This window comes from Phodopus roborovskii, unplaced genomic scaffold, assembly GCF_943737965.1.
Source record: "Phodopus roborovskii unplaced genomic scaffold, PHOROB, whole genome shotgun sequence".
NCBI classification, from domain to species: Eukaryota; Metazoa; Chordata; class Mammalia; order Rodentia; family Cricetidae; genus Phodopus; species Phodopus roborovskii.
Genome location: NW_026126407.1, coordinates 37,993,998 through 38,020,158, shown reverse-complemented (window position 1 = coordinate 38,020,158; position 26,161 = coordinate 37,993,998). Strand labels below are relative to the sequence as shown.

Genomic DNA, 26,161 nt, shown 5'->3' with positions numbered 1-26,161 from the left:
AGCCTGGTCTACAGAGCTAGTTCCATGAACGCCTTTCATTGTCTATTGCCCCAAAATATTTATCACATTAGTACGTGCCCATTCCAATTGATTCAGCCTTCACGAAAGTCTCACAGTGAAATGGTTTAGTTTCTAGATACCTTTTTAATAAACATCTCTATTCCACTGATTACTACCGGGAGATCCTCTGTTCATGTTTACAAGTAATCAGGATGTTGTGTTAAAGTTATCTACTTCTATCCCATGACAATGTTGTTTGTTTATATTTTTAGTGGGCTTTTCCCCTTACTGTTATATAAAATGTGCTTTATGTAACTTGCATTTCCAAATTGTTTTACCTTTTCCTATTGTTACACATTCTTTGTAAGATAATTATAAATATCTCTCTTGGCTGGGCATTGGTGGTGTACACATTTAATCCCAGCACTTGGGAGGCAAAGACAGGCGGATCTCTGTGAGTTCAAGGCCAGCCTGGTCTACAGAGAAAGTTCCATGACAGGCTCCAAAACAATACAGAGAAACCCTGTCTTGAAAAACCAAAGGGGGGGGGGGATCTCTTGTCTACTTGATACAAATGTATACCAGTATCTGTGGCTAATTGCTCAAAATATACACACAGAGGTTTTATGACATAAATGACTTAAAAAGCCAACAAAAATAAATGTAGTTAACTACCTTCTCTTGTTGCAGAAGTGACTCAATTTGCAATTCTTTTTGTTGCAGCTTTTCATATTCTTCTTTTTCTAGAACAAGCTTTTCTGTGACCATCTGTATCTCAGCACTAAGACTTTCAGCCCTTTCTCTGTCCTTGTTGACAAGATCATCTATAAAAGGAAAGCATGAGACATTCCAAAACTAAATACTAATGTTAAGGGGCTCGTTCACCTAATATTTCACCCCACTGCTTTAGCACACTGTACAGAACAAGCATTTCCAAAGATGGGGAAGATTATAGTCATTTCCTTATTATATATAGTACACAGTATGTTAGTTTTGAGTTTGCACAAATTACAAACTAATGTGAGCCCAGGGTAGATGTTTGCACTAACAGTACCCAGGGTAGAAGTCATCAGCTAATATATAACGCCTTTTATTTTCAAAGAATATAATGTGTTGAATTAAAAACAAACATTATAGAATTAAAAAACTTCCCAAAAAGCACTTTTTGGTATTCATATAATGGAAATGCTATTGCTATATAGCCGTGCATCTTTTACAGATAGAACCTAAGTCTTATTGAAGTAAAATAAACAGTACAGTACCTTTTTCCCTTTCAAGCAGCTGACATTTAACAGTCAGGTCTTCTATTTGCTTAGAAAATGTGACGGTTTCCTCAAGAGACTGCTGAAGACTTGAAATTTCACGATCCTTCTCTTTCAAATCTTCTTCTAACTGGGCAATATCAACTTTATATTTTTCTACTTGATCAGATGCACAACTGCATTAAAAAGTATTTTGAAGAGGATACCTCTTTAGGTATTGGAAAAATACATTCAACAAAATATGGTGCTCTTGTTTTGTATGAGCAAACAATTCTGATGCTGAATCCAGGGCTTCCCAAATGCCAGGCAAGTGCTTTAACAACAAAGTTATATCCCCAGCCAGTAAGGTCCATTTTATTTACTTTTCATTTCAATTATTTATTTGTTCAACATGTGTCTGAATGTCTATGTACCTCATGGTGTGCAATTCCAACAGAGGCCATCAGCTAAGATTCCCATGGAGGTGGGGGTTACATATGGTTGTGAACCACCATGTGAGTGCTGGGAATTGAACCTGGATCTTCTGGAAGAGTGGTCATTGATGCTAAGCAACCACTGAACAACCTCTTTAGCCTGGAAGTTAAGTGTAAAGCTACTATTTATATTACCTAATTTCTTCAATGTATTCTAAGAGTTTTTCTGTTTCAGATTTTTCATCAATCTGTTCTTTCTCCATGGAAACACTGAAAAACATAAAGAAAAAAAAAAAGAATACATATGGTTCATTTACTTAATAAGCATGCATACTACATACTAAATACTGTTAGGTCAGGTAAGGTAACTCTAGAGATCAAATTCTTACCTATAATTTCATGTGATTTTTCAGGTTAACAACTTAGATTAACACAGGTGACTAAATTTCTATGTACATGAAAAAGCTTTCCAAACATGTCTCATGAAAGCTACAGTGAGAACTATACAGAAATGGTCTTTGTTTGCAGCTTTCCTAGTTTTCGTAGCAACTTAAATCACATCCTGTGTGCTAAAAGGCTTCCATCCCCAGCTGTACAGAACATCACTTATGTGACTGCCAGGGCATATGGTGCATGCCTGTAAATCCTGAGGCAGAAGGACCTGGACTCTGAAGACTTCCTGGGCTACATGAGACACAGGACCTTGTTTCAAATAGGAACAACAAAGACAAAATAGCATTTGGCACCATTAGAAAGGGTGAAATAGGCCAGGTGGTGGTGGTGCATATCTTTAATCCCAGTACTCAGGAGGCAGAGGCACGCAGATCTCTGTGAGTTCAAGACCAGCATGGTCTACAAGAGCTAGTCCCAAGACAGGCTCCGAAGCTACACACGGAAACCCTGTCTTGAAAAACCAACTAAACCAAAACCAAAACAAGCAAACAGAAAGAAAGGCAATATCCAACACTATGAATACAGAACAACTCCAAGCACCACACTTGGCTACAGAGTTATAAAGTAACAAAACTCTGTGTGCATGTAGTATGTGTGTTGACGTATTTTTGTATGTGGGGAATGTGTGAACAAACACCCTTGTGTGTGCATGTGAGTCTGTGTATGTGACGTGTGTGAAATATATATATATATATATTTTTTTTTTGTGAAATATATTTTTGTATGCAGGTACACACAATGATGTGAGTGCTTGTGGAGGCTGCAAGTTAACATCAGGTAGCCTCCTCTGTTACACTTGGCTCATTTTCAGAGATAGGGTCTCTCCATGTGGAGCTCATGGTTTTGGCTAGACTGGCTGACTAGCAAGCAGTCAGCACCTGCCTGTCTCTACTCACCAGAGTTGAAATTATAGATACCAGCCCCAGGCCCAACATTTTACTTGTGCACTAGGGATTCTGTGGGTATTCAGGTCCTCCTGTTTGTGCAGCAGGCACTTTGTTCACTGAGCTATCATCTCCTAGCCCTTAACTCTTGAGCTTGAAAAGATGTGTAATATGCATTTTTCTGGTCTGAGATTCCCACTCCTATATGCTTACTAAGGAGAAACACATTCATGAAGACATACAGCATGTTCGTCATAGATGTCTTATCCAGTAGTCAAAAACTTAAAAACAGCTCAAGTATTCAAGAACAGTAATAAATTGAAAAAGTCATGTAGTAAAATTAAACTAAGCAATGAAAATGAAAAAAGAATACACATGACAGTAATATAAATTATGATGAACAAAGCTACTCTGAATAGTGATAAACATCTAGACACCAGTTTATAAAAGACAGAAAACAATGTAGGGGGAACATTACAAAATTATAGAGATAGCATCCTGAGGGGTGGAAATATTTTCAGTTTGGTTAATATTTCCACAAGCGTATATGGCTGTGAGGTCATCAAAATGAAAAATTATGATCTCTGTGTTGTATTATATTATGTGGTAGTTATAGCTTAGTGATTTTTTTTTTTTTTTTAAAGCTATAATGGGACTTTAATCCTATCTTCCTATACCTGTTTTTCAGTTTGGGTTAGACAACTACCTCAACCTAATGATGCTGGAAGGAAGATTCCAAGATCTTCCTGTTTATCAAAATAGAAGATGCACAAAAGCAATTGAAGGGAACAAAATTCACAATGTTGGAGAATGATTATGATTTAACTGTCACTTAAGAGGTTAACTGCCTGGAGCAATCATGTCATAAGCCTTAGATATTCCCAGTGTTTTTTTTTTTTTTTTTTTTTTTTTTTTTTTACTGAGTTAGATGATTGCTACCTTCAGTGCCAACTTACCTTCTATCCCTCCCCAACTTCCTTATAAGTAGAAATTAGGGCTTACAGGAATGCAGGTAGGTTACTTAGTAACCCTTAGGCATTCAGGTATTTAGCAACTCCTGCAACCCTTTAACCCAGCTAACAATCTGCTTATCTCTACCTGCATTTCCCCTTAGCCTTTAGTGACCTGTGACTAAGAACATCCTGCTGCGCTGTTACCAGGCACGACTTCCCCACTTCTGAATTCCTGCCTTACCTAGCTTCCCACCCTAACCACTAACTATATAACATGTTTGAGAAAAATAAAATTTTGCAGCTTGATCAGAAAGCCTGTCTTGCTGCCCATTTCTCAAGTCTCCTGTCCCCCATTTCAGGTCCTTTGAGGTTCAGGCCCCAGTTGCTGCCCTGCTGGCCAGGGCAGTTAAAGAAGAGCCAGGAGGTGGTAGTGAATGCCTTTAATCCCAGCACTCAAGAGGCAGAGAACTCTGTGAGTTCCAGCCTGGTCTAAATGAGTTCCAGGAGAGCCAATCTACACAGAGAAACCCTGTCTCAACACCATCACCATCTCCCAAAAGAGTTTAAGGAAAGGAACAAAGAAAGTATTAAGGAAACAGCTATAGCAAATACAACTTTCAGAGAAAGGAAAAAAAAAAAAGTTTCACAACCTACTTCAGCCTTAAATTAAGGAAACAATAAAAGTCAGAGCAGAAATAAACAAAATGGAGCTGAAGCTTACTCTGTATGCAAGTTTGACTTTGACCTTCTGATGCTCCAGCCTCCACCTCAAAAATGCTGCTCTTTTCACTGACCCCTTCTGATTTTTTGTTTTGTTTTAAACTTTTCAAGGACCGATCCCCACAGGCCTACTTTCTCTAGCTCTATCCAACCTCCCCAGGGTCCCACAGCCTCCCAATAGCATGACTAACTGGGATCCAGTTCAAAATATGAGATTGTGTGGGACATATGCCATTCAAACCACAACAGGGGTGATCATTTTATGTGATAAAAATGAAAAAATACTGATATAAAAATTTAAAGGATATAATTCTTCATATTTACAGATGAGAAGAATCAATATTGTTATAATGTTCATACTCCTCAAAATAACCCACAGATTCAGTGCAACCTCTAAAAAGATATCAAAGACATTCTTTGAAAATCAAGAAATAAACCTACAATTTGTATAAAAATGAAAATCATGTAACCAAAAGACACCTTGAGCAAAAATAGCAATGCAAGAGTGATTACATGGGGCTAGAGAGATGGCTCAGAAGTTAAGAGCACTGGCTGCTCTTCCAGAGGTTCCGAGTTCAATTCCCAGAAACCACATGGTGGCTCACAACCATTTACAATGAGGTTTGGTATTCTATTCTGATAAGTAGAAATACATGCCAGAACACTGCATACATAATAAATATAAATAAATATATTAAAAACATTTTCAGTTTTGTTTTCTTTTATGAAAAAAAACCTATATTCTGTTTTCCATAATAATTATGCCACCTACTTTCCTGTCACCGGAGTACAAGGGTTCCTTTTCCTCAATATCCTTATCAGCAATTATTAACTTCAAAAGTTTATTTATCTTCGTCTGTATGAGTATTCTGCTTGTATGTATGTATTTGCACTCTATGCATGCCTGGTGTATGGGTCAAAAGAGGATACTGGATGCTGGGAATTGATACATGATTATATATCCTACAAAGCTACTTTAATGAAAACACTGTGATAGCGTAAAAATAAGACAATTGGATAAATCAAAAGCCTAGAGCCAAGAGGGTAATAGCTCAAATATTGACAATAGGAGAATCCTCATAAGTGGTGCTGGGATCACTGTGTATCCCTATGTAAAAAAATGGGAGTAGCAACTATCATCCATCAGCTTCCAAATGGACTAAGTACTTAACATCCAAAATAATAATACCACTACCACACACCTTAGGGAAATGCTTCAGGGCCCTGAAAGTGGACTGGGCAACTGGCTTGCAAGTGTATATGGAAAAACTTCAAAATAGAGAAAGCAAAAGTAAAAATAGATAAATGGAACTACATCAAACTTAAAACATTCTGGACAGCAAATAACTGTATGATGAGCCCACCTACAGAATTGGAGAAAATATATACAAACTATATCTATAATAAAGTTTTAATATTTAGATTATATAAGGAACTTTCAAATTTTAACAGTAAAAAACTCAATCCAATTAAAAAGTGGGCAACAGATATAAGTAAACATTTCCCAAAACTATACAAATGGCCAACTTGTATATGGAAATGCTTAATATCATTATAATCACTAGGAAAATTAAATAGAAACCAAAATGAAGTATTAATCCACCACAGAAAGAATGGCCATTAAAGAATAAAACAGACTCAGCAGGTTGTATTTAAATTTGTACATATATACACAAACAGGTAACAATAATAAAGAAAAAGGTGCTATCAACTTAAAAGTGGGGCGTGCATAGTAAGAGTTGGAAGAAGAGTACCTGGGAGGGGCTAGAGAGAGAGAGAGAGAGAGAGAAAGACTGATTTTTGGAGGCTGGAGAAATGGCTCAGTAGTTAATACAACTGGCTGTTCTTCCAAAGGTCCTAACTTCAATTCCCAGCAACTACATGATGACTCAAAACCATCTATAATGAGATTTGGTGTCCTCTTCTGGCCTGCAGAGACACACACAGACAAAACACTATACATAATAAATAAAAATAAAAAAAAGAGATCTTGTTGCTCTTAAAGAGGATCTAGATCTAGGCTTGATTCCCAGCATTCAATGTCCTCTCTTGACCGGACATGCATAGAGTGTAAATACATACATACAGGCATAATACCCATACAGACAAAGATAAATAAACTTTTGATGTTAATAATTGCTGATAAGGATATTGAGGAAAAGGAACCCTTGTACTCCGGTGACAGGAAAGTAGGTGGCATAATTATTATGGAAAACAGAATATAGGTTTTTTTCATAAAAGAAAACAAAACCAAAAATAAACTATCATAAGATCAACAATCCTATTGGAAACAATATCACCATGTACAAATAATGGCTACACTCTCACGGTAGTCTCAGCAGTGCTCACACAGCCATGACAGAGAAGCCACGGCCGATTCAAGAGATGAATGGGTCCAAAGACATACCATAGAATAGTACTTAAAGAAAGCAAAATCCTTTCGTTTGTAACATCATCATGAATGGAAGGAACTGGAGTGCATTATGTAAAGTGAAACAATCAAGACACAGAGACAAATACCACACATTTCCCAAAATAGTGGACTTAAGAATTGATTATCACAGAAGCTGAGGATAGAACACAGTTACTGAAACTTGGAAAAAACAGGGGAAGGCCACAGCATGGCAATGTTTGGTCAAGAATAACTTTTGGTCAGTGAGTTCTAATAAGAGAGAAGAGAGAAGTTGGTATGCTATAGTTAAGATGATTACAGATTAAGCTGGGTATTTACTATAAGGAAATGAGATTCTTATATTTAATTTGATTTCCTCGTTAAACAATGTGTATTTACATTAAAACATTACAGAACCCCATTAATATATATTGCTTGATAGAACAGTTAAGTGAAGGAAAGAAGTCAAGGAATCATCACACTGAACAATCTTTTTCCTTTTTGCCACTTACAGTTTTCCCTCCAGTTGAACTATTTTCCCCTGTGAGGCTACAAGGTCCCTCTGAGTGGCCTGCAGCTTCAGCTCCATGCCTTCATGTTTAGCCATCATACTCTGTGCAACAGAGATAACTACTTTAGGAAATGAGAAGTTCTTAGGTCCCCAGAGTCAAGAGACAGTATACACACCAAAGGCAGCACTCACCCTCATTTTTGCTTCTCTTTTGTTTCTAAGTTTCATCAACTCCAGGCTTAGAGTTCTCATGCTCTTTTGATGACCATCTTCAGAAAACTACAACAAACATAAAAATTCAGAAATATTTTCTGCCAAGTCATATGCATAATTACTTAAATCTGGGTAGGGTATCAGATGCCTTTAATCTCAGCACTTGAGAGACAGAGGCAAGATGATCAAGTACAAGGCCAGCTTGGGCTTCACAAGACCTTGTCTCAAAAAAAAAAAAAAAAAAAAAAAAAAAAAAAAATTACTTATAAGTAATACTGATTAATATGCCTGTCAATGTCAAGGGAGCTATTATTTGTGTGCAATGTACTTTGGCAAAGAAAACAGCTTTGACCACAACAAGTACTGACTGTATGCCTGCATTATTTTCCCCTTGATTTTCTGATTTATTTCTGAAACAGTCTTAAGTTGATGGTTCTCAACCTTCCTAATGCTACGACCCTTCCTTATGTTGTGGTAAGCCCCAACCACAAAATTATTTGGGGCTGGAGAGATGGCTCAGTGGTTAAGAGCACTGGCTACTCTTCCAGAGAACTGAGGTTTGATTCTCAGCATCCATATGGCAGTTCACAATGGTGTGTAACTCAGGTTCCAGGGGATTTAACACCTCCACATTAACATAAAATAAAGTTTTAAAAATTATTTTCACTGCTACTTCATAACTGTAATTTTGCTATTATAAATCATAATGTAACTATTTTGGAAATAGAGGATTGTCAAGGAAGTTGCAACCCACAGGTTGAGAACTGCTGGTCAAAGTGGTCACTTACGATTACACGCTAGAAAGACCACTTGCAAGGTTTAAGACAAACCCTAGAAAAACTTGTGGAACTATGTTTGCTAAACTGTCTCAGCTGCCTTGGACACCTGATATACAGGATGTGAGGTCTAGTCCAGGCCTTCCAGGTCAGAATCTTACTTGGCCTCTAATACACTGTGAGAGTCTGTCACAGGCAATGAATAAATGATGAATTCAACTGAACAATGACTTGCCACTTACCTCTATTTCTGCCAGTGGTTAATGGAACCATACTATATTCCTTAGGATCTATTAGTACATTATTTACTTACAAACACAATTTATTTATTGAGTACATTCATTCCACTAATTATTTCTAAGCCTTATAATAAAGAAAATAGGTAAAAACAATCCTACAGAAGTAGGTTAATGTTTAAAGTATTTAATTTAATAGTCCCAGGAGGAATGATGGTTTGCCGATGTCTACTACATTCTATTCAAAACTTTACTTGCCTTTTTGAAATAGACCAGTACTTAACATGTCAAACCATCATCACTCTAGTTTGTGTGATTAGGACCAGTGAAGGCAAGAATGCCTACACCTGTGGTGTAAGTGAATAAACAGCCTCAACTCCACTTGTAACTTGTAAACTTCAATGTGAAGGACACCATTCAATGTTGATGTTATCCAAAGTTCAGCTACCTTAGATTTTAGTAGCTCGTTGGCTCTGGTTAGTTCAATAAGCCTTTTTTCCAGTGAAGCATTATTTGCAGAAAGAGATGTTTTCTCTCTGACTGTTACATTTAGCTTTGCTTCTGTCTTCTCCAACTCGGATTCCATATCTTGGATCCGTTTGTCCTGAGCACCTCGCTCCTGTAAAAGGACACGAATCTGGAAGAAAGTGAGAGGATAAATACATAATTGATCCTACTGGTACCAAGATCCTCAAACCTTCTAGAAAACTTACAATTTGATATGATGTCCAGACATTCTCATTTGTTATTTGAATAATTATATTTACCTTATGATACACCTTAAAGATATGCATTATAAATACAGAATGATCAGTACTGGAGAGGCAGAAGCAGGTAGATTTCAGTGATTTTCAGGTCAGGCTGGTCTACATAGTGAGTTCCAGAGCAACATACTGAGATCCTATCTCAAACACACACATAACAAGTCCACCAACCAAATACAATGATTTTTAATTGCCACAAACTTACAAGTGTAAGATGGCTGGCTACTGCTGGGCAGTGGTGGTACATGCCTTTAATCCCAGCATTTGGGAGGCAGAGGCAGGCAGATCTCTCTGTGAGTTCAAGGCCAACCTGGTCTACAGAGCGAGTTCCCGAAAAGGCTCCAAAGCTACACAGAGAAACCCTATCTCAAAAAACCAACCCTCCCCAAAAAGAAAAAAACCCAAAACAATAACAAAAAAACAACAACAAAGCTAGCTAGCTATTTAGTCACTTAAAAATGTAAGAATTCTTATTTTCTCTGGTGTTAATTACACAAAATTAAATTATAGTTTGAAGTGCTATATATTTCTTATTCCAGAAAGCAGAGTCCTCAGAAGAACTTAACAGGAAACAGTGAGCCATATGTTTTGCTTTCTATACTAGTTAAACAACAATCAGCAAAACAAAGAAGCTAGTATTTTTCAATAGTAAACAGAAACAACACCTTGAAATGTTTGGGGAGGGTTAGGGAAATGACTCAGTAGGTAAAGGGCTTGCCACTCAAGCATAGTGGTTGTTGGAGCACAGGATCCACACAGATACCAGTAAGGTGCTGTGGTCCAGTATTTCAGATAGAAACAGGTATCTGGAGTAAGCCAGCTGAGCAAACTAGCTGAAATGCAAGCTCAGGTTCTGTGAAACTTCATCAATACTGAAGGTTGAGAGTAACATAAGAAGACACTGGCTTCCCCATCTATGCGCACATGAACATACATACATATAAATATATATACCACACACCCATGCCCCCCCAAAAAAAGTATGGGTAAAAAATTGCCAACCCTAAATCTGATGCAAATAATCAGTCCTACTCTTGGCAGTGCCTCTCATTCATTAACAATGTCACGAACTCTGTTATTACTTGTGTATCAACCACAACATCCTCATTGCCATGGATTCTCAATAAAGACAGTCAATATCAAATTAAGTGAGAGAGATCAGTGACTAAGCTACACGAATGCCATGTTTAGCTCCTGCAGAACTACTCAAATTGCTACAGAATCTTGGTTTGCAAATCTATGCAATTCTCTTTTCACTATGTAGCATTTATTCCCCAGTAAGCTCAAAGTATGGCTTACCTCTTTTTCTAATCTCTTCAAATCTTTATCATTCTTCTGAGGCTCCTTCTGTTTAAAAGTCAAAAAACAATTATGAACTTACATGCCACAAATATCAATCCAGTCTGATGTTTAATTATTTATTTCCCAAATTAATAAAGAATTATTACATGTGTGTGGGTATTTTGCCTGCATATATGTGTTCAGACCATGTACATACATGCCTGGTAACTGCAGAGGCCAGAGGGGATACTAAATCCTCTGAAACTGGAGTTACATAAACTGTTGTGAATAGCCAGCCAGGTGGGTACTAGAAATTGAACCAAGGTCTCCTGAAAGAGCAGCTACTGTACCATTTCTCTATCTCATAATTTTTAGTCTTTTGAGTCAATATACCTTGGCCTTGAATTACAATCTGACTTTCACATGCTGGGATTGAAACCACGTACTAACACACTCATCTTCATGTGTAATTTTAAACACTGTAGAGAGTTATGAAATATTTTATAGGCAATTTTTTGATATATAAAATGTTCTCCCCTGCCCTCATTTTTTCAAGATAGAGGATCTCTGTGGAACTCACTCTTAGACCAGGTTGGCCTTGAACTCAGAGACCCACCTGTCTCTGCCTATTAAGTGCTAGGATTAAATGAGTATGCCACCACCACCTGGATAAAATGTTCTCAAAACATGAAAAGATTTCAGTTTTTTTTTTATATTGCAAAGCAGAAAAATAGCTTTCTGTTTCCTTTACAATAAAAAAGATCTTTACAAACAGAGGTCTGTGAGGACTGGAGAGATGTTAAGAGCAGTGGCTGCTCTTCTAGAAGTCCTGAATACAATTCCCACAACCACACATGGTGGCTCATAACATCTATAATGAGATCTGGTGCCCTCTTCTGGCATGCAGGCATGGAGGCAGAATGTTATATTCACAATAAATAAATTAAAAGAAAAATAGAGATCTATGACTAAAACTTGTGATTATGGTTTTCTTCATGGCATTTATTTACATAAGACATAATCTTGTACATATCAGCCTTTCTGACACAATTGAATATAATAAACATCTCTACTGATGTTATACATCATTAATAACAGGTTTATTTTGTGTTCCTAAGTTGACAGAAAGGCCTAACAACTCTATTCATTTCAAAACTGGTGGCATTTCCTAATAGAAAAGTTCTATCATTTGGGGAGTCTATGAATACTCATGTATTATAGTGTCTATGGGAATTTGTGAGTTCTATAATTAATTTAAAAATTTAAAATTTTACCAAGAAATTCAAGTAATGTCATTCATATCCATTCCTACAGAGCATTTACATGTTCACTACCCAATAAAAATATAATGTAAGCCAAATATGTACTTTAAAATTTTCATGTTTGTTATTATCTATGAGAAAAGTATAAAAATTCAATTGAGTTGCCTCCATATGTTGTACCCATATTCACAGCTATATCAGATTAAATGCAAAAATTTTATCAGACATATTTATACCCATTTTTCTAAAAAAATTGTAATTTTCTAATAACAAGGTTGCTTTTAGTGATCAATCAGTTGCCTACTACATGTTAGCTCTGGGCTTGATTCCCAGTAACACATACACACACACCACACACACACACACACACACACACACACACACACACACACACACGAGGAATTAAAAACTTAGTTCCTAGCCAGGTGTTGTTGGTGTATGGCTTTAATCCCAGCACTCTAGAGGCAAAGGCAGGCAGATCTCTGTGAGTTCAAGGGCAGCCTGGTTTCAGAGAAAGTTCCAGGACAGGCTCCAAAGCAATACAGAGAAACCCTGCCTTGAAAAACAAAACAAAAAACCCAAAAAAACAACAACAAACAAACAAAACTTAGTTCCTGGGCATAGAAAGATGCTCAGCAGGTAAAAAGTACTTGCTGCTCTTCTATAGGATCCCAGTTTGTCTCTTAGCATCTATGTTGGGTGGCTGTTACTCTGTTAGACTGGACACTGTCTTCTGAACTCCATGGGTACCCACATACATATACACATGCTCACACACACTGTCTTATGGCTACTATGGCTGTGATAAGATACCATGACCAAAAGCAATTTGGCGAGAAAAGGATTTATTCTGGTTACACTTCCACATTACAGTCCATCATTGAAGGAAAGCAGGGTAGGAACTCTGGAGGCAGGAACCACTGCAGAGGCTGTGGAGAAGTGCTGCTTACTGGCTTGCTCCTCAGGGCTTACTAAGACTTTCTTATAGAACCCAGGACCATCAGGTCAGAGATGGTACCATCCACAATGGGTTGAGCCCTCTCACATCAATCACTAATTAAGAGAATGCTCTACAGGCTTCCTAAAGACCAATCTTATGGAGATCGTCTCCTCTCATATAACTCTAGATACATCTTGTACTAAGATGCACAAAAACTAGTCAGCTGGGGGTTTGAGAAGTGTCATCCCCTCCCCCCCCCCAGTTTAAAAACAAAACAGCTTTTTCATTAGCACTTGTCATGTCACATTTCAAGTACTCAGTAGCCATATGTTACTCACACTCCTATAATGGATAGCATAGCTCTATTTGACAGAATAAGAGACCTTAGTAACTGCTAGATAACAGTGTTATCAGTGATTTGCATAACTCCTAAACAAAGTGACATTCTTAGGAGCTAATGAAAAGCAGCAGGGTTCTGCCTAACCACTATTATAAAGCTCTTAGGAGTTTATTTAGGGGTTTGATTTTTGAGCTTTCGAAAACAGGGTCTCAGGTAACCCAGGCTAGCCCTGAACTCTGTGTAGCCAAGGTTGGGCTTGAAGTCTTGAACTCCTAATTCTCCTAACTCTGCTACTCAAGTGCTAGTATCAAAGGTGTAGGCTACATAGCCAGCTCCATTAGGAAGAATTTAATCTACTGTTCAACAATTTGAATAACACCCCCTTTTGGTCATTGAAATTTTTTTTTCTCTTTTCTTTACCAATACTTATCCTTTCCACAAAAAGGCAAATGATAAACAACAAATACATAAAGCAACTCAGATGATGGTTAACAAATCAAAGCATGACACATTTGTAAAGGCTTACAAGGTAATTACCAGATTTATCTCTATACAGAAATGGCTTTGTAATTTTGAGTTAAGAGCCCATTCAAAGTGACTTACTAATAAATCAGGCAGAGTGTAAAACCTGCTAGACTTCTGATGATACTTCAACTTATTGACAGATTTAAAAAGAAAAAGAAAAAAAAAAAAGATTTACTCTTAATATGTATATGTCTATGTGTGTATGCCATGTGACTGTGAGTGCCCTACAAGGCTGGAGAAGTTATCCCCACCAAATCCAGGGGTGGGGACCTAAACTCTGTTCCTCTAAAGAACAGTATGTGTTCTTATTGAACTAACTCTCTTGCCCCAACTTACATAAATTTGGCTTATACACTTAGCCATTTTAATCAAATACAGTACCTTGGAGGTATGTAGTCAATGACATAAGGAATATATCAATAGTCTTATAAATGTTTCTTACCTTTGACACCAAATTCTTTGCTGTTTTAGATGAAGCAAGCAAGGTAGTATCCTTGTCAACATTAAAACTTTGTTGCGATTCTGGAAGAAATAAATGTTTGCATGTTTTAACAACATACATTTTTCAAACTTCTCATTGCAGATAGTACTTGAAGCAAGATAAGCTTTTCCTTTCAGTTGTAAATTTCAAATAATTACTTGCACAATTATTTGTTATAGACCTAAAACCTTCCTGATTTTCTTCACTTAAAAAAAGATTTAAAAAAAAAAAAACAATTTTTTTCATGTCTGTGTGGATGTATGTGTACTTGTAAGCCAACTGAGGTCCTCTATAAGAGCAGTATGTGTTTTGAACCACTGAGCTAATTCTCTAACTCTTCTTGACAGTTCTAATATTCTGCCAGAAAGGAAAAGCAATTATCAAAAGGGAATCTACCTATCTACAAATATTTTACAAAATTTCCCTTATTACATATAGTATAACTATGAAAAAAATCGTGTACTCGATTCTTTCATAAGTATGCCAAATAATGATATTTAATTATACTTCTGGCCTTGAAAATCTAGAAGAGCAAAGGCATCTTAAAATTTCAATACTATTGCTTATGTCAGGCTATAGCCTGTATAACCATTGTTTGTTTAAGGACCCATTACCTTTTTGGTTTTTAAATCTTTGTGATTTCTGAAAAGACACTGGTCCTTTAGAGACTTCTGAAGTTTTAACATCATAAGCACCTGGAGATGGAGCACAACCTACAGAAAACACAAAATAGCAATGTGTTACTTAAATGTTATTTTATTACTACTATTGAAATATTAGAAATACCTGTAAGTATCTAGGATCTTAAGTTAAACACACAGGAAGAGGGAATCTCAATGGAGGAACTAATTTCATCAGAAGTTCCTGTGGGTATCCCACCCCTGGCCAAGTGGTCCTGGACTGTGTAACAAAGCGCGCCATGGAAAGCAAACCAGTAAGAAGAATGCCTCCAATTGTGCTTCACTTCTGGCCTTGGTTTGCTTTAAGGATAGACTGTAACCTGGAAAAATTAAACCCCTCCCACTCTGTTCCCCACACATGCAATACTGACTGGATGAGTTTGTTTTCAGTCATTGTCGATGAATTAGTATAAATTATTCCAGAAAATTTATACTTCCCAAGATACACCAATATACTCTTATGCTTTTGCTTAATAGTCTTTCTTCCCTAGTCTTGATCTCTGTCCAAAGCATTCCTCTATGGAACTCAGGCTCACCCAGAACTCACTAAACACTCCAGGCAATCTTGAATCCATGAGTTTCTTACTCTAGCTTCCAGGGTGCTTAGATCACATGTGGCATGATGCCCATCTTCAGTGTACCTTCCTTTAGCTAGCAGTTTGTCCTCTTTCAAAGTATGGGCCAGGTGGTAGACCTGGCTGCTTGCCAAATCAAAAGCAGTATATGAATCGAGCTTTTCCACAGAAGCATCTCTTAGAAGCAGAGAGCAAGGAACAGCTCTATTTTCTGTTTGACTGGAAACCAGTAGTAACCATAAGAGCCTGTCAGTGCAGTAAAGCCAAGCTTTGTGAGAGAAAAACACTTTCTTCCATTTTGTGTTAGCCACAAGTAAAAAACCAAATGGGGGAAATAATTTTGGACTTCATAACTTTATCATTTTATAAATACAAGAAACTGAAGGCTTTATAGGAATAGAGCCCATGCCAAGTTACAACACAGCTGCAGCTAATGTAGACGACTGTGTCGGAAGGGACTTTTGAGTGTATCCATTTCATCTCTTTGGTGTCCACATTTATTTTGGTCTCACATGTGTCTGCATCTCTTAACATAAAAATCTGTTCAGCTCCAAGCAGGCCTATTATAGCAGGAAATATTTACTCTTGTAATGTGCCTGCTTGTAATTAATAGACATGTTTCTCTCTAACTCTCAGGAATTTCAAACAATTCCTTTTTATCAGTTATGAACTTCAAGTATTTAGAGATAATTATCTCATTATCTCTGACTTTTTCTCCTTCATACTGTCTATTACTCCATCATCTTTTCTTGTGAGGCAGACCACTAATTCCTTGTGAGTCTCAAATTTTTTTTGGAACTCTCATCTGCTACCATTCTATTTAAAATTCTACATGTGTACCTTCTGAAAAGTTAGAGGACTATGAGACCATTACTACAAAAGTCAGAGATGCCAGGCATTAGTGAAGCAAGCCTTTAATGCCCAGCACTTGGGAGGCAGAGGCAAGTGAATTTCTGTGAGTTCAAGGCCAGCTTGGTCTACAGAGTGAGTTCCAGGACAGCCAGAGCTGTTGCAAGAGAAAGCCTGTCTTGAAAAAAAAAACAAACAAAACAAAACAAAACAAAACAAAAAAAAAAAAAAAAAAAAAAAAAAAAAAGAAAGAAAGAAAGAAAGAAAGAAAAGTAAAATGACAACAGATGATATGATTTCCATGAAGTTAACCTTTTCTGCTGTTATGGGTACGATTCATTTGTAAACACAAAGTGGCTCCAATTGCTGGTTCGATTATTATTTTTCTTTCATGTTTTTCTTACCCATGTTGGTATCTTCTAACTTAAAACAATCAAATCAGCTAATGAAATAATGGGTTTCTGTATGTTTTTTTTAATTGCATTAAATAAAGCCTTCAAGCTTCTCAACTTCTGCATTTTCTAGTTATTTAGTTAGTCAAAGGCCACCTCTAATTTTTTCCAGCCAAATCTCATTTACTCTCTGAATCTCAATTCAAGCTTTTGCAGAGTCTCAAAATCAGACTAGAAAATCCTCATAGCATCTTCTACCTTTCCTACCAAAGAACTTCCCATGCTTTCATAAGGATTTATTTATTCCATCTCCACAGCAGACAAAACTGCTTGCAATCAGGAAGCAGATCCATCATGTCTACTGTTCTATATTTAGCTAATGGCTGTGTTAACAGGTACGGAAAACAAACTTGTTTGGGGTGTAGGAATGGACTACACTTTTTAATTGGCCAGATGAGGATTCCAACCCAGCTTTGTCTGACAAGCTACAGAAAACTCTGTGCCAAACATTTAGTACACATAGAGAGCACAGTGAATAAAAATGTTACACTCCCTCCTTTTCCCCAGGATGCTTCAAGTTTCCTTGAAGTGGGGGGCAAAAAAAACCCCTAGTTTTGAAGATTACTTGGGTTTGAAGAAACTGCCACTAATTTACAAGTATTACATATCTCATAAATGTTATTCTTGAAAGTATAAGCCTTAATAACTACTCCTTAAAACCAAACAGCAGCTAAGCCATGTGGGGTAGTACAGGTCTGTACGTTTCAAGTACTTGGGAGATGGTAGCAGGAGTTTAAGGCCAGCCTGTACTACATGAAAACCTGTCTCAAAACAAAAACAGAAAAATCAGCCCTGCTCTGCAGAACCTGAATTGTTTTAATACCTTGGAAATAGTATGGCTCTTGAGCTGGATTAATATCAATCACTTGACCTTGTGAATAGAGTGGTGTTCATAGAAATCACAGATGTAGTAGTGACACTTAAATAGCATGTTACAGAGGATATAGTATGGCCTTTGGTGCTCACTACAGTCAGAAACTTCCTCAATTTTCTCACTTGTAAAGAGTACAACTTTGGTACTTTGCTCTTTTGGCTGCTAAAGGGAATAAGTTCCAGACCCTAGAACAATAGGTACAGTTGTACAGTTAGCATCGATCAAATCATATCTAAAACTCCTTAGTTATTGTGGGTATACACCACAGTGGTTAAGGGCACAGGGTATATCAAGGGAAGCCTGGTTCACACCCCAGTTTTGTCAATTTAGTTTTATAACACTGAAAAAAATTTCAGTGCCTTTTTTCTTTTCTTTAAAACTGTCTATTTATTTGTTAGAATGGGTGGATCACTGCCAATCTTTCTATGTAGCTCAGGCCACAGGGCCTGGAAACACCTATTTCTTAATGGTGAAAAACATTAAAAAAATTTCCTTTATCTTAACTTTTTGGACACTGCCGCCATCTATACCCAACTTACTGTGTCATCGACACACCAAGTCCCAGTGTTTAGTCACTAAAACATTGAATTATTACTTCAAGATTGTTTATAGAGAATGGAAAAGAAATTCTGGAGCAGCTGTTATTACTTAACCGATTTCTCCAGCTCCGTGTTTTTATATCCGAAAGCAATGTCAAAACAAGAAAGAAAAATGCTAACGAAAGTAATATTTTTCTTTTGAAAGTACTTAACACTAGCCAGTTCTAACCCCCTTCAACCAGCTATTAGTTTCAGCATGTCGTTGATAGCTTATTGGTAGAATTTCCCGCTAGAAAACTCGCTGTGTGGGTAGATTTTACTAGGAGCCACATCCCTACCATCCTATAACACTTGTCAAGTGTTTACTGCATGCATTTTGCAAAACAACAAAAGGAAATGAAAACAAACACCATCCCAACCCTAATCCGGTATCCCGCGGACGGAGGAAGGAGGGGTCGAGGGCGCGTCCCCTCCCCACCGCATTCCCGTACCCGTACGCACCCGAAGGGTCATTGAATCTTTTCAGGGGCGCCTTAGGAAAAGACATTATGTGAGAGACACCTGGATCCACGAAGGCCACCAAACGCCTCAGCAACTGTCTGCTTGCCTGAATTCAAATTTACCTCAACCTTCCCGCGTCAGCCAATCAGAAATCCTAAACCGAGCTGACGAATCCTGAGTGGGCCGAGGAGCATGCGCACTGGGTTTGTGCCACGTCCAATCGGAAGGTCTGTAAGTTTAAGCTGATAGCCAATGAGAGACAGTTCCTGTTCGCCGCCGCTCCGCCTCTAGCCAGTCCCGTCTGCAGTTACTCAGGTTTACTCCCAGCTCGCGCAAGCGCACCTCACAGGCAGCCCGTAGGAGCGTGCGTATTCTGGCGTCATACTGGTTAAGAGGTCTCGAGCGCTTGTCTGCTTTGTCCGCTCGTCATCGTTCTTGTGTGGTCAGCATTCCTGGGCTTCGGTTCTTTCACCCCAGGTCTCGCGAGTGTCCTAAATGGTCCCTGGAAGGGAAACGTTTGCACGCTCGGACACGCCAGCTTGGACTTTTGCGCATGTGCAGTGACCCCAAGGCGCTGAGAGCACACACTCGAGTCGCATCTCGCGTGTGAAGTGCTCGCCCCGAGCGTTGTCCGTGCGTGGCATCTGGAGAATGTCCGCCCCGTTCGAGGAACGCAGCGGGGTAGTTCCGTGCGGGACGCCGTGGGGCCAGTGGTACCAGACCCTGGAGGAGGTGTTCATTGAAGTCCAGGTGCCCCCGGGCACGCGCGCGCAGGACATCCAGTGCGGCCTGCAGAGCCGGCATGTGGCTCTGTCCGTGGGTGGCCGCGAGATCCTCAAGGTAGCAAGCCAGGGCTTGTCCCGAGTTCCTTCTGAGTTCCTTCTTCTGGCTTCCTCGTACTCCCTAGTGCTAAAAATTCATGGTTTCAGAGGGATGACTGCTGGGTGGAAAGGTCAGTTCCTGGCTGGCAGGAAAAAAAAAAAAAAAAGCAGTGACTTGACCTGGCAAGGGGTTCTCATCGCAGCACCCACGCCCAGAGCAGACCTAGCGTGGATGGTACTGTAAAGATTTCGTTTCCTTCTTTTTCTAAACGGATCCGTGTTTCTTGTAATTCCCCTGGAGTTCCTTTGCTGACAGAAGGCTAACTAGATCAGAAGCACTGATCTGAGTCCCAAAGACTGTAGACAAAAGGTTCCTGAATTCTTAATAATATTTAGGCAAATACAGGAAATAGCAAACAAGGATAGGGTAATGGATGAAGATGATGTCAGATTGGCTTTCAAGATTACAATTTTCTTGCATGTTGATGGTCATTAATATAATGAAGAGGTGTGTGAAGAAAATAGTGCCTCTCATATTTGATTCCACAAATATATTTTTAATCTGGCTATAACTTTTTGTTCTTAAGAATTTCCAAAAGTGCATACCTTTAATCTCAGCACTCAAGAGGCAGAGGCAGCCACATTTCTGTGAGTTCGAGGCCAATCTGGTCTGCAAAGTAATTTCCAGGAGAGCCAGGGTTGGCAGTTTCATAGGGAAACCTTGTTTTGGAAAAAAATAATTTTTTGCGTAACAATCTGAGATTTTATGCCCCTCGATTAGATGCATAGCTTGTTGGATGGCCTTCTGTACTGGTGAAGAGAGACATGGTAACATGCTTTCTAACCTTGGGCAGGAGGAAATGAAAAATTAGTCAAAGCTAATTTGACATCAGATCTTAATATGTGATTATATCTACTTAAGAAATTGGCTTTTTCTTGTGTCAGGTTTTCAAAAAAGATTGAACTGGCTTTTAATAACATTTTCTTTAAAAAAAAAAAAATAGCATTTTTAAGGCAAGCATTGTGGTATGTGCCTTGGATTCCAGCATTTGAGAGCTAGAGGCAGGTGTATTTCTTCAAGTCAGGCCAGTCAAGTCTACATGGTGAGTTCCAGGACTGCATAGTATAATGGTTCTTCCCAAAGGCTACAACCCTCATGTTGGGGTGACCCTCAACCATAAAATTATTTTTGTTGCTACTTCATAAAATACAGGGTTTTCGTTTGTTTGGCTACTGTTATGAATCATAATGTAAAGGGGCTGGGAGACTCCCAAGTTGAGTACTCATGACGTAGAGACCCTGCCTCAAGAAAAAAAAATCAAATAGAACATTTCTTCTAGTTTCATTCAGCAGGAGTCCCTGTCTTGTGCATTTTGATTGGTAAAGCATTTTATACATTAATTCCACATTCTGTCAGCAATGAGTAGTATGTCTTCATTTGTTGTGTTTAGAGGTTCCTATGTTCTGCATGCTAAAGATGTCAAATGTTGTAAACTTGAGTCCCTTTCACTCAATAGGAGGAAGTTCAAGGTTGAGCACCTACAATTTGTCTGAACTAGTCTAAGATATGGCTTTGCTTGAAATGAGCCAAATCTTAATTATGGGAAATGTATAAAATTAGTACCCTTTATTTATTTTCCAGGGAAAGTTGTTTGATTCTACAATTGCTGATGAAGGAACATGGACTTTAGGTAAGAATAATCTGTGACTCAGAAACTTTTAAAAATTATAGACTGTGGTATCGTTTCTTCTTTGTTTTAAATCTTCTTGTCCTTATAGCTGTGAAAAATGGAGAAATGTCTTGGATACAATTGTATATCAGAATTACACTTTAACAGTCTTTAGAAAATACAGGGATTAACTAATTTTTTTTTTTTTTTTTTTTTTTTTTTTGGTAACTTATTTCTTATTTTTATCTTAGAGGATAGAAAAATGGTCCGCATTGTCCTGACAAAGACCAAGAGAGATGCTGCAAACTGTTGGACTTCCCTTCTAGAATCTGAATATGCAGCTGATCCCTGGGTGCAAGACCAAATGCAGAGAAAACTTACATTAGAGCGATTCCAGAAAGAGGTAAGTCAGATGCTGGCATGAGTATGAGTATGCTGTGAGACTTCAGATTGCTGAACATACATCAATAATTCATGAATAATACACTTAAAAAACTGGACCACTATAGTGTACATAGTGTAAAAAGGTGAGCAATCCCTTCATTGTTATTCCCCCACCCCCTAACCTCTGCCTCACTCTTGTATATTACCCTCTTTGTCTGTTTGTTTATTTATTTGTTTATTTGTCTTTGCGTTTTGAGACAGGATTTCTGTGTATTGTTTTAAAGTCTGTCCTGGAACTAGTTCTGTAGACCAGGCTGGCCTCAGCTCTAACTCACAGAGATCCACCTGCCTCTGCCTCCTGAGTGCTGGGATTAAAGGCATACGCCAACAACACCTGGCACCTGTTTAATTTTTAACAAAGGTGGCGTTGTATACCTTGCTTATTTTTATGGTGTTTTTTCCTTTAATAGTGTATCTTCGGCCGCTTCCCCTAATCTTGTGTATATATACACGGCTAAAATTCATCCCTTTTAACTGCTTTATTTCTCTCATTTGCATGTATAACAACTATTTATTTAGCTCTTTTCCTTTGATTTTGTTTTTAATATCCTTGTTTTTTTGTATATTAAATATACATATACATACATACATACATACATACACATATATATATATATATATATATATATATATATATATATATATATATATATCTGAAACTGCTTCAATGTTCCAAGATTAGATATTTGGGAGAGGGATTACTTAACCACTGGACTTTTAATTACTTAACCATTGGACTTTTAAAAGTTGAGGGGATAATTTCCATCTGTATCATGCTTATTTCCAAGTATGTTTGTAACCTAAGCTTCTCCTTGTAAACTTTCAACCTGCATTTCCAGTTATTTATTGATCAGCTCCATTTAGCTGTCAAGTACATGTCCAAAGTGAACAAATTAATTTCACTCCCAAATTTATTCTTTTTGTTATTAATTAATAGAAATTAGTTGTTGAATTGCACAGTATTGAATTGCACAGAATTGCACAGTAGATATGGCACTTGAGATGCAAGCATTCTGGATGATCCCCAGAATCCATGCAAAAGCTGGGCAGGTGTGATGGCCGTCTTTGATCCAGCACTCCTGAGGCAGATACAAAGCATCCCTGGAGCAAGCTGTCTGTCTAGACTACCTAGAATTTGGAGAACAATTGAAGAAAATACCCGATGCCAACTTTAGTCCTACACAAATACACAGGTGCACACACACATGCCTTCCTCCCTACCAGGTTATTGACAACTCTTAGGAAGTCCTATTAGCATTGTCTTCCACTTAAATCTAGAATTTTACGGCTTTGCTCTGCCAGATCTGCTAGTACTTGGTCTGGATTACTTCAGTAAATTGCTAACTACTTCTTGACTCTTTCCCAAGCAGTTATCTGGGAGTAGCCATTGAAGATGTCTTTTGATTGTGGGAGTCAGATCAATGTGTTTTTCTTTTCAGAATATTCTCAAGATCTTCCTTTTCTTCATGGGGTAATTTATCAGTTACTTCTTACAGACCTCTCTCTCTCTCTTTTTGTTTTGTTTTTGTTTCTTCCTTGTAGATTTGTTTTCTTGAGACAATATTTCACTTTCTAGGTCTGGCCTTGAACAGAGATCTGCCTCCTAGGTATTCGGATTAAAAGTGTGTACCAGCATGGCCGGCCCTCTGCTGATTCTGACTAGAATGTTCATTGTCCTGTCGCTTTAAGCTCATCACATTTTAACTATCCCATTTAAGTCTATAATTTTCTCTCTTAATTATTTCTCCTGCCATACTTCCTGTTTATCTTTTTTTGTCACATTTGTAAGCTTTAACATACTAAGCCAGGGATTGGCAAAATATGGCCTGGGCAAATTCAGCCCCAGGTATGCAGGTAAAGTTTTACAGAGACATACCTTTGTTCATTTATTAGTATGTCATGTATAGCAGTTTCTTATAGTGAAGTGTTTATGACAGAAATCATGTAGTTTGTATAGTCTAAAGTGATTACTGCCTGTCTCTGCATACACCAAGCTTGCTGAGTTGTGTGTTCAGTATTTATGATTTATTATTGGTGTTTTCCTGCTACAGTATAAGCACGTCTACAATAGAGGTCTTTATATTTGAAATCCACGTGAATTTAATGGTTTGTTCCAAGTAGTAGGGTGCTCAATAAATGTACATTAAACAAATGAAATTTTCCCCAGAAAAGTCTAAAGCAGTATTTCATAATACTTAATCCCCAGAAAAGTCTAAAGCAGTACTTCATAATACTTAGTGTATATCTTTATCCTAACATACATATAGCTATTAGAACTCTGCATGGCTTATAGTAAGCTTCAAATGGACAGAACTTAAAAAAAAAAAAAAAAAAAACATACAGTCCTGAGTAAGGTAATCCAGTCTCAGAAAGACAAATATATAGTATGTCCTCACTCATAAGTGGATACCAGACATAAAGCAAAAGATATCCAGACTACAATCCACAACCCAGAGAAGCTAGAACCTTTTTTCAGAAACAGATGGAAGCAGATGCAGAGATCTACAACTAGCTGAGCCACTGGAGTACAATTGAAGTGAGGGAGGAGTGATAATATGAGCAAAGGAGTCAAGACCATGATGGGAAATGCACAGAATCAGCTAACCTGAGCTAGTGAGAAATGATTGACTCCAGACTGACAACTGGGTAACCTGTTTAGGATGGAACTAGGCCCCCTAAATGCAGGTGACAATGGTGTGGCTTGGGCAGTATATGAAGTCACTGGAAGTAGGACCAAGATCTAACTCTAGTACATAAACTGATTTTGTGGAGCCCATTCTCTATGAAGAGATACCTTGCTTAGCCTAGGCCAAATTGGGGGTCTTGGTCCTACCTCAACAAAGTGAAGGAACAGCCTTAGTTGACTTCCAAAGGAAGCCTTTGAGAAATGAATGTGAGATTGGAGGAGTGGAAGGAGAGGAGAGAGAGGGAACTGGGATTGTAATGTAATGGATGGATGAAATATAATTAATAGATGGATAAATAGAAAGAATGAATGAATGAATGATGGCTATTAGTTGTGCTTGATGACATTCACCTTTAATTCCAGCTTCTTAGGAGGATGAGGCAAGAGAACTACAAGTTCAAGGCCAGCCTGGGTAACATAGCAATACCATGTTTCAGAAGAAGAAATGTAAATTTAAAATTGGTATAGTTTAGTGTTTAGTATTGCATAGCTTGAAGGAAGCCCTGTGTTCAATCTATAATACCCCCTGCCCCACAGAAATAAAGCTTTTAAAATCTTTTATGCAAATAGCAGAATTGAAATATGTGCTTCACTGTCTAGTCACTAGCATTGTCATATACATAACACTCTTGTAAATATTTCCAGATCTGAAAGTTGAAAGGTGCCTCGTAGTTATCATTTCCCTTAGGTATTTACAGTGAAGTTTAGTATCTTTTCTTCCTGTTCTTCTGTTCTTATTTTGACCTTTTTTTTTTTTTTTCTATTGTGAACAGCTTCTTCTAAATTTTATTATTTTATGTCTTTCAGAATCCTGGTTTTGACTTCAGTGGAGCAGAAATCTCAGGGAACTACACAAAGGGTGGACCAGACTTCTCAAACCTTGAGAAATGACTGCTATTCTTTAGTTTTGTTCTGTTTTGTGGATCCCAGCAGGTGCTGGCAACTTAATGCAGCAAACGATATGAAGGATGAAAACATATGGATGTCTACAATTAACATATTGCAAATGTATTTCAAGATGGTTCTAAAAGATTACATTCAGATATGATTTACATAGGAAGTACAGCAGCTATCCTACGAATGGATGGTAACTTTTATTCTCTGCATTAAGTTTATGTGCTACTTTACTAATTTCATATTTAATTGTATTTTTATTACAAAAGCATTGGAGTACAAATCATATGAAATGAAAAAGTGCCTTCAGGGATTTCTTTTTTTGGGGGGGTAAGATACAGAATAATGTTCAGTAAACTTCTGAGTAAGAATTATGCACCCCTTTATCCATTCAAGGAAAGCACAGTGCTGGACAAACTAAGAAAGGAAAAGGGTATTCAGATGATCTTTGGATAATTTGAATTAGTGAAAAACTGTAACTGATGTGATTCTGCTGCCTAAGTGATTATGTCAAGAAATTGAAAAACACTACCAGTGAACCTGTTTGTGTCTGAAAGCAAATTTAGGTTCCTGAGTATAAACCAGTGGCTTCATTTAAGTTTAATGATTCGGTCAGAAAGAGGATTGCCTAGAGCAAATTGCTTTTCTCCTATTTATGTCTTTTAATTCTTTAAAACATAGTCTGAAATGTGTAGGAAGCTTATAAGTGTGAAGTATTAACAGTTTTAAAATCTTGTGTTATTTTTTAATAAACTGACATGATGCTGTCA

The 26,161-nt window shown here is 37.7% G+C and overlaps 2 protein-coding genes across 2 annotated transcripts in view; one reads left to right on the top strand and one right to left on the bottom strand.

Annotated features, from left to right (window-relative positions):
- Hmmr (hyaluronan mediated motility receptor) overlaps positions 1-18,964 on the bottom strand; it is a 28,714-nt gene extending 9,750 nt beyond the window's left edge. The window contains exons 1-10 of the mRNA XM_051180937.1: positions 18,877-18,964; positions 15,021-15,119; positions 14,368-14,447; positions 10,877-10,924; positions 9,262-9,450; positions 7,781-7,867; positions 7,590-7,690; positions 1,871-1,945; positions 1,263-1,438; positions 676-824 (exon numbers count right to left, since the gene is read on the bottom strand). Of these exons, the coding sequence (XP_051036894.1) occupies positions 676-824; positions 1,263-1,438; positions 1,871-1,945; positions 7,590-7,690; positions 7,781-7,867; positions 9,262-9,450; positions 10,877-10,924; positions 14,368-14,447; positions 15,021-15,119; positions 18,877-18,922 (1,050 nt within the window). The 5' untranslated portion in view covers positions 18,923-18,964. The remainder of the gene's footprint in view (positions 1-675; positions 825-1,262; positions 1,439-1,870; positions 1,946-7,589; positions 7,691-7,780; positions 7,868-9,261; positions 9,451-10,876; positions 10,925-14,367; positions 14,448-15,020; positions 15,120-18,876) is intronic.
- Positions 18,965-19,362: 398 nt separating this feature from the next.
- Nudcd2 (NudC domain containing 2) lies at positions 19,363-26,161 on the top strand. Its single transcript, XM_051180936.1, has 4 exons — positions 19,363-19,716; positions 21,340-21,388; positions 21,619-21,770; positions 25,305-26,161. The coding sequence occupies exons 1-4, from the start codon at positions 19,528-19,530 to the stop codon at positions 25,386-25,388; spliced, it is 474 nt and encodes a 157-aa protein (XP_051036893.1). The 5' UTR covers positions 19,363-19,527; the 3' UTR covers positions 25,389-26,161.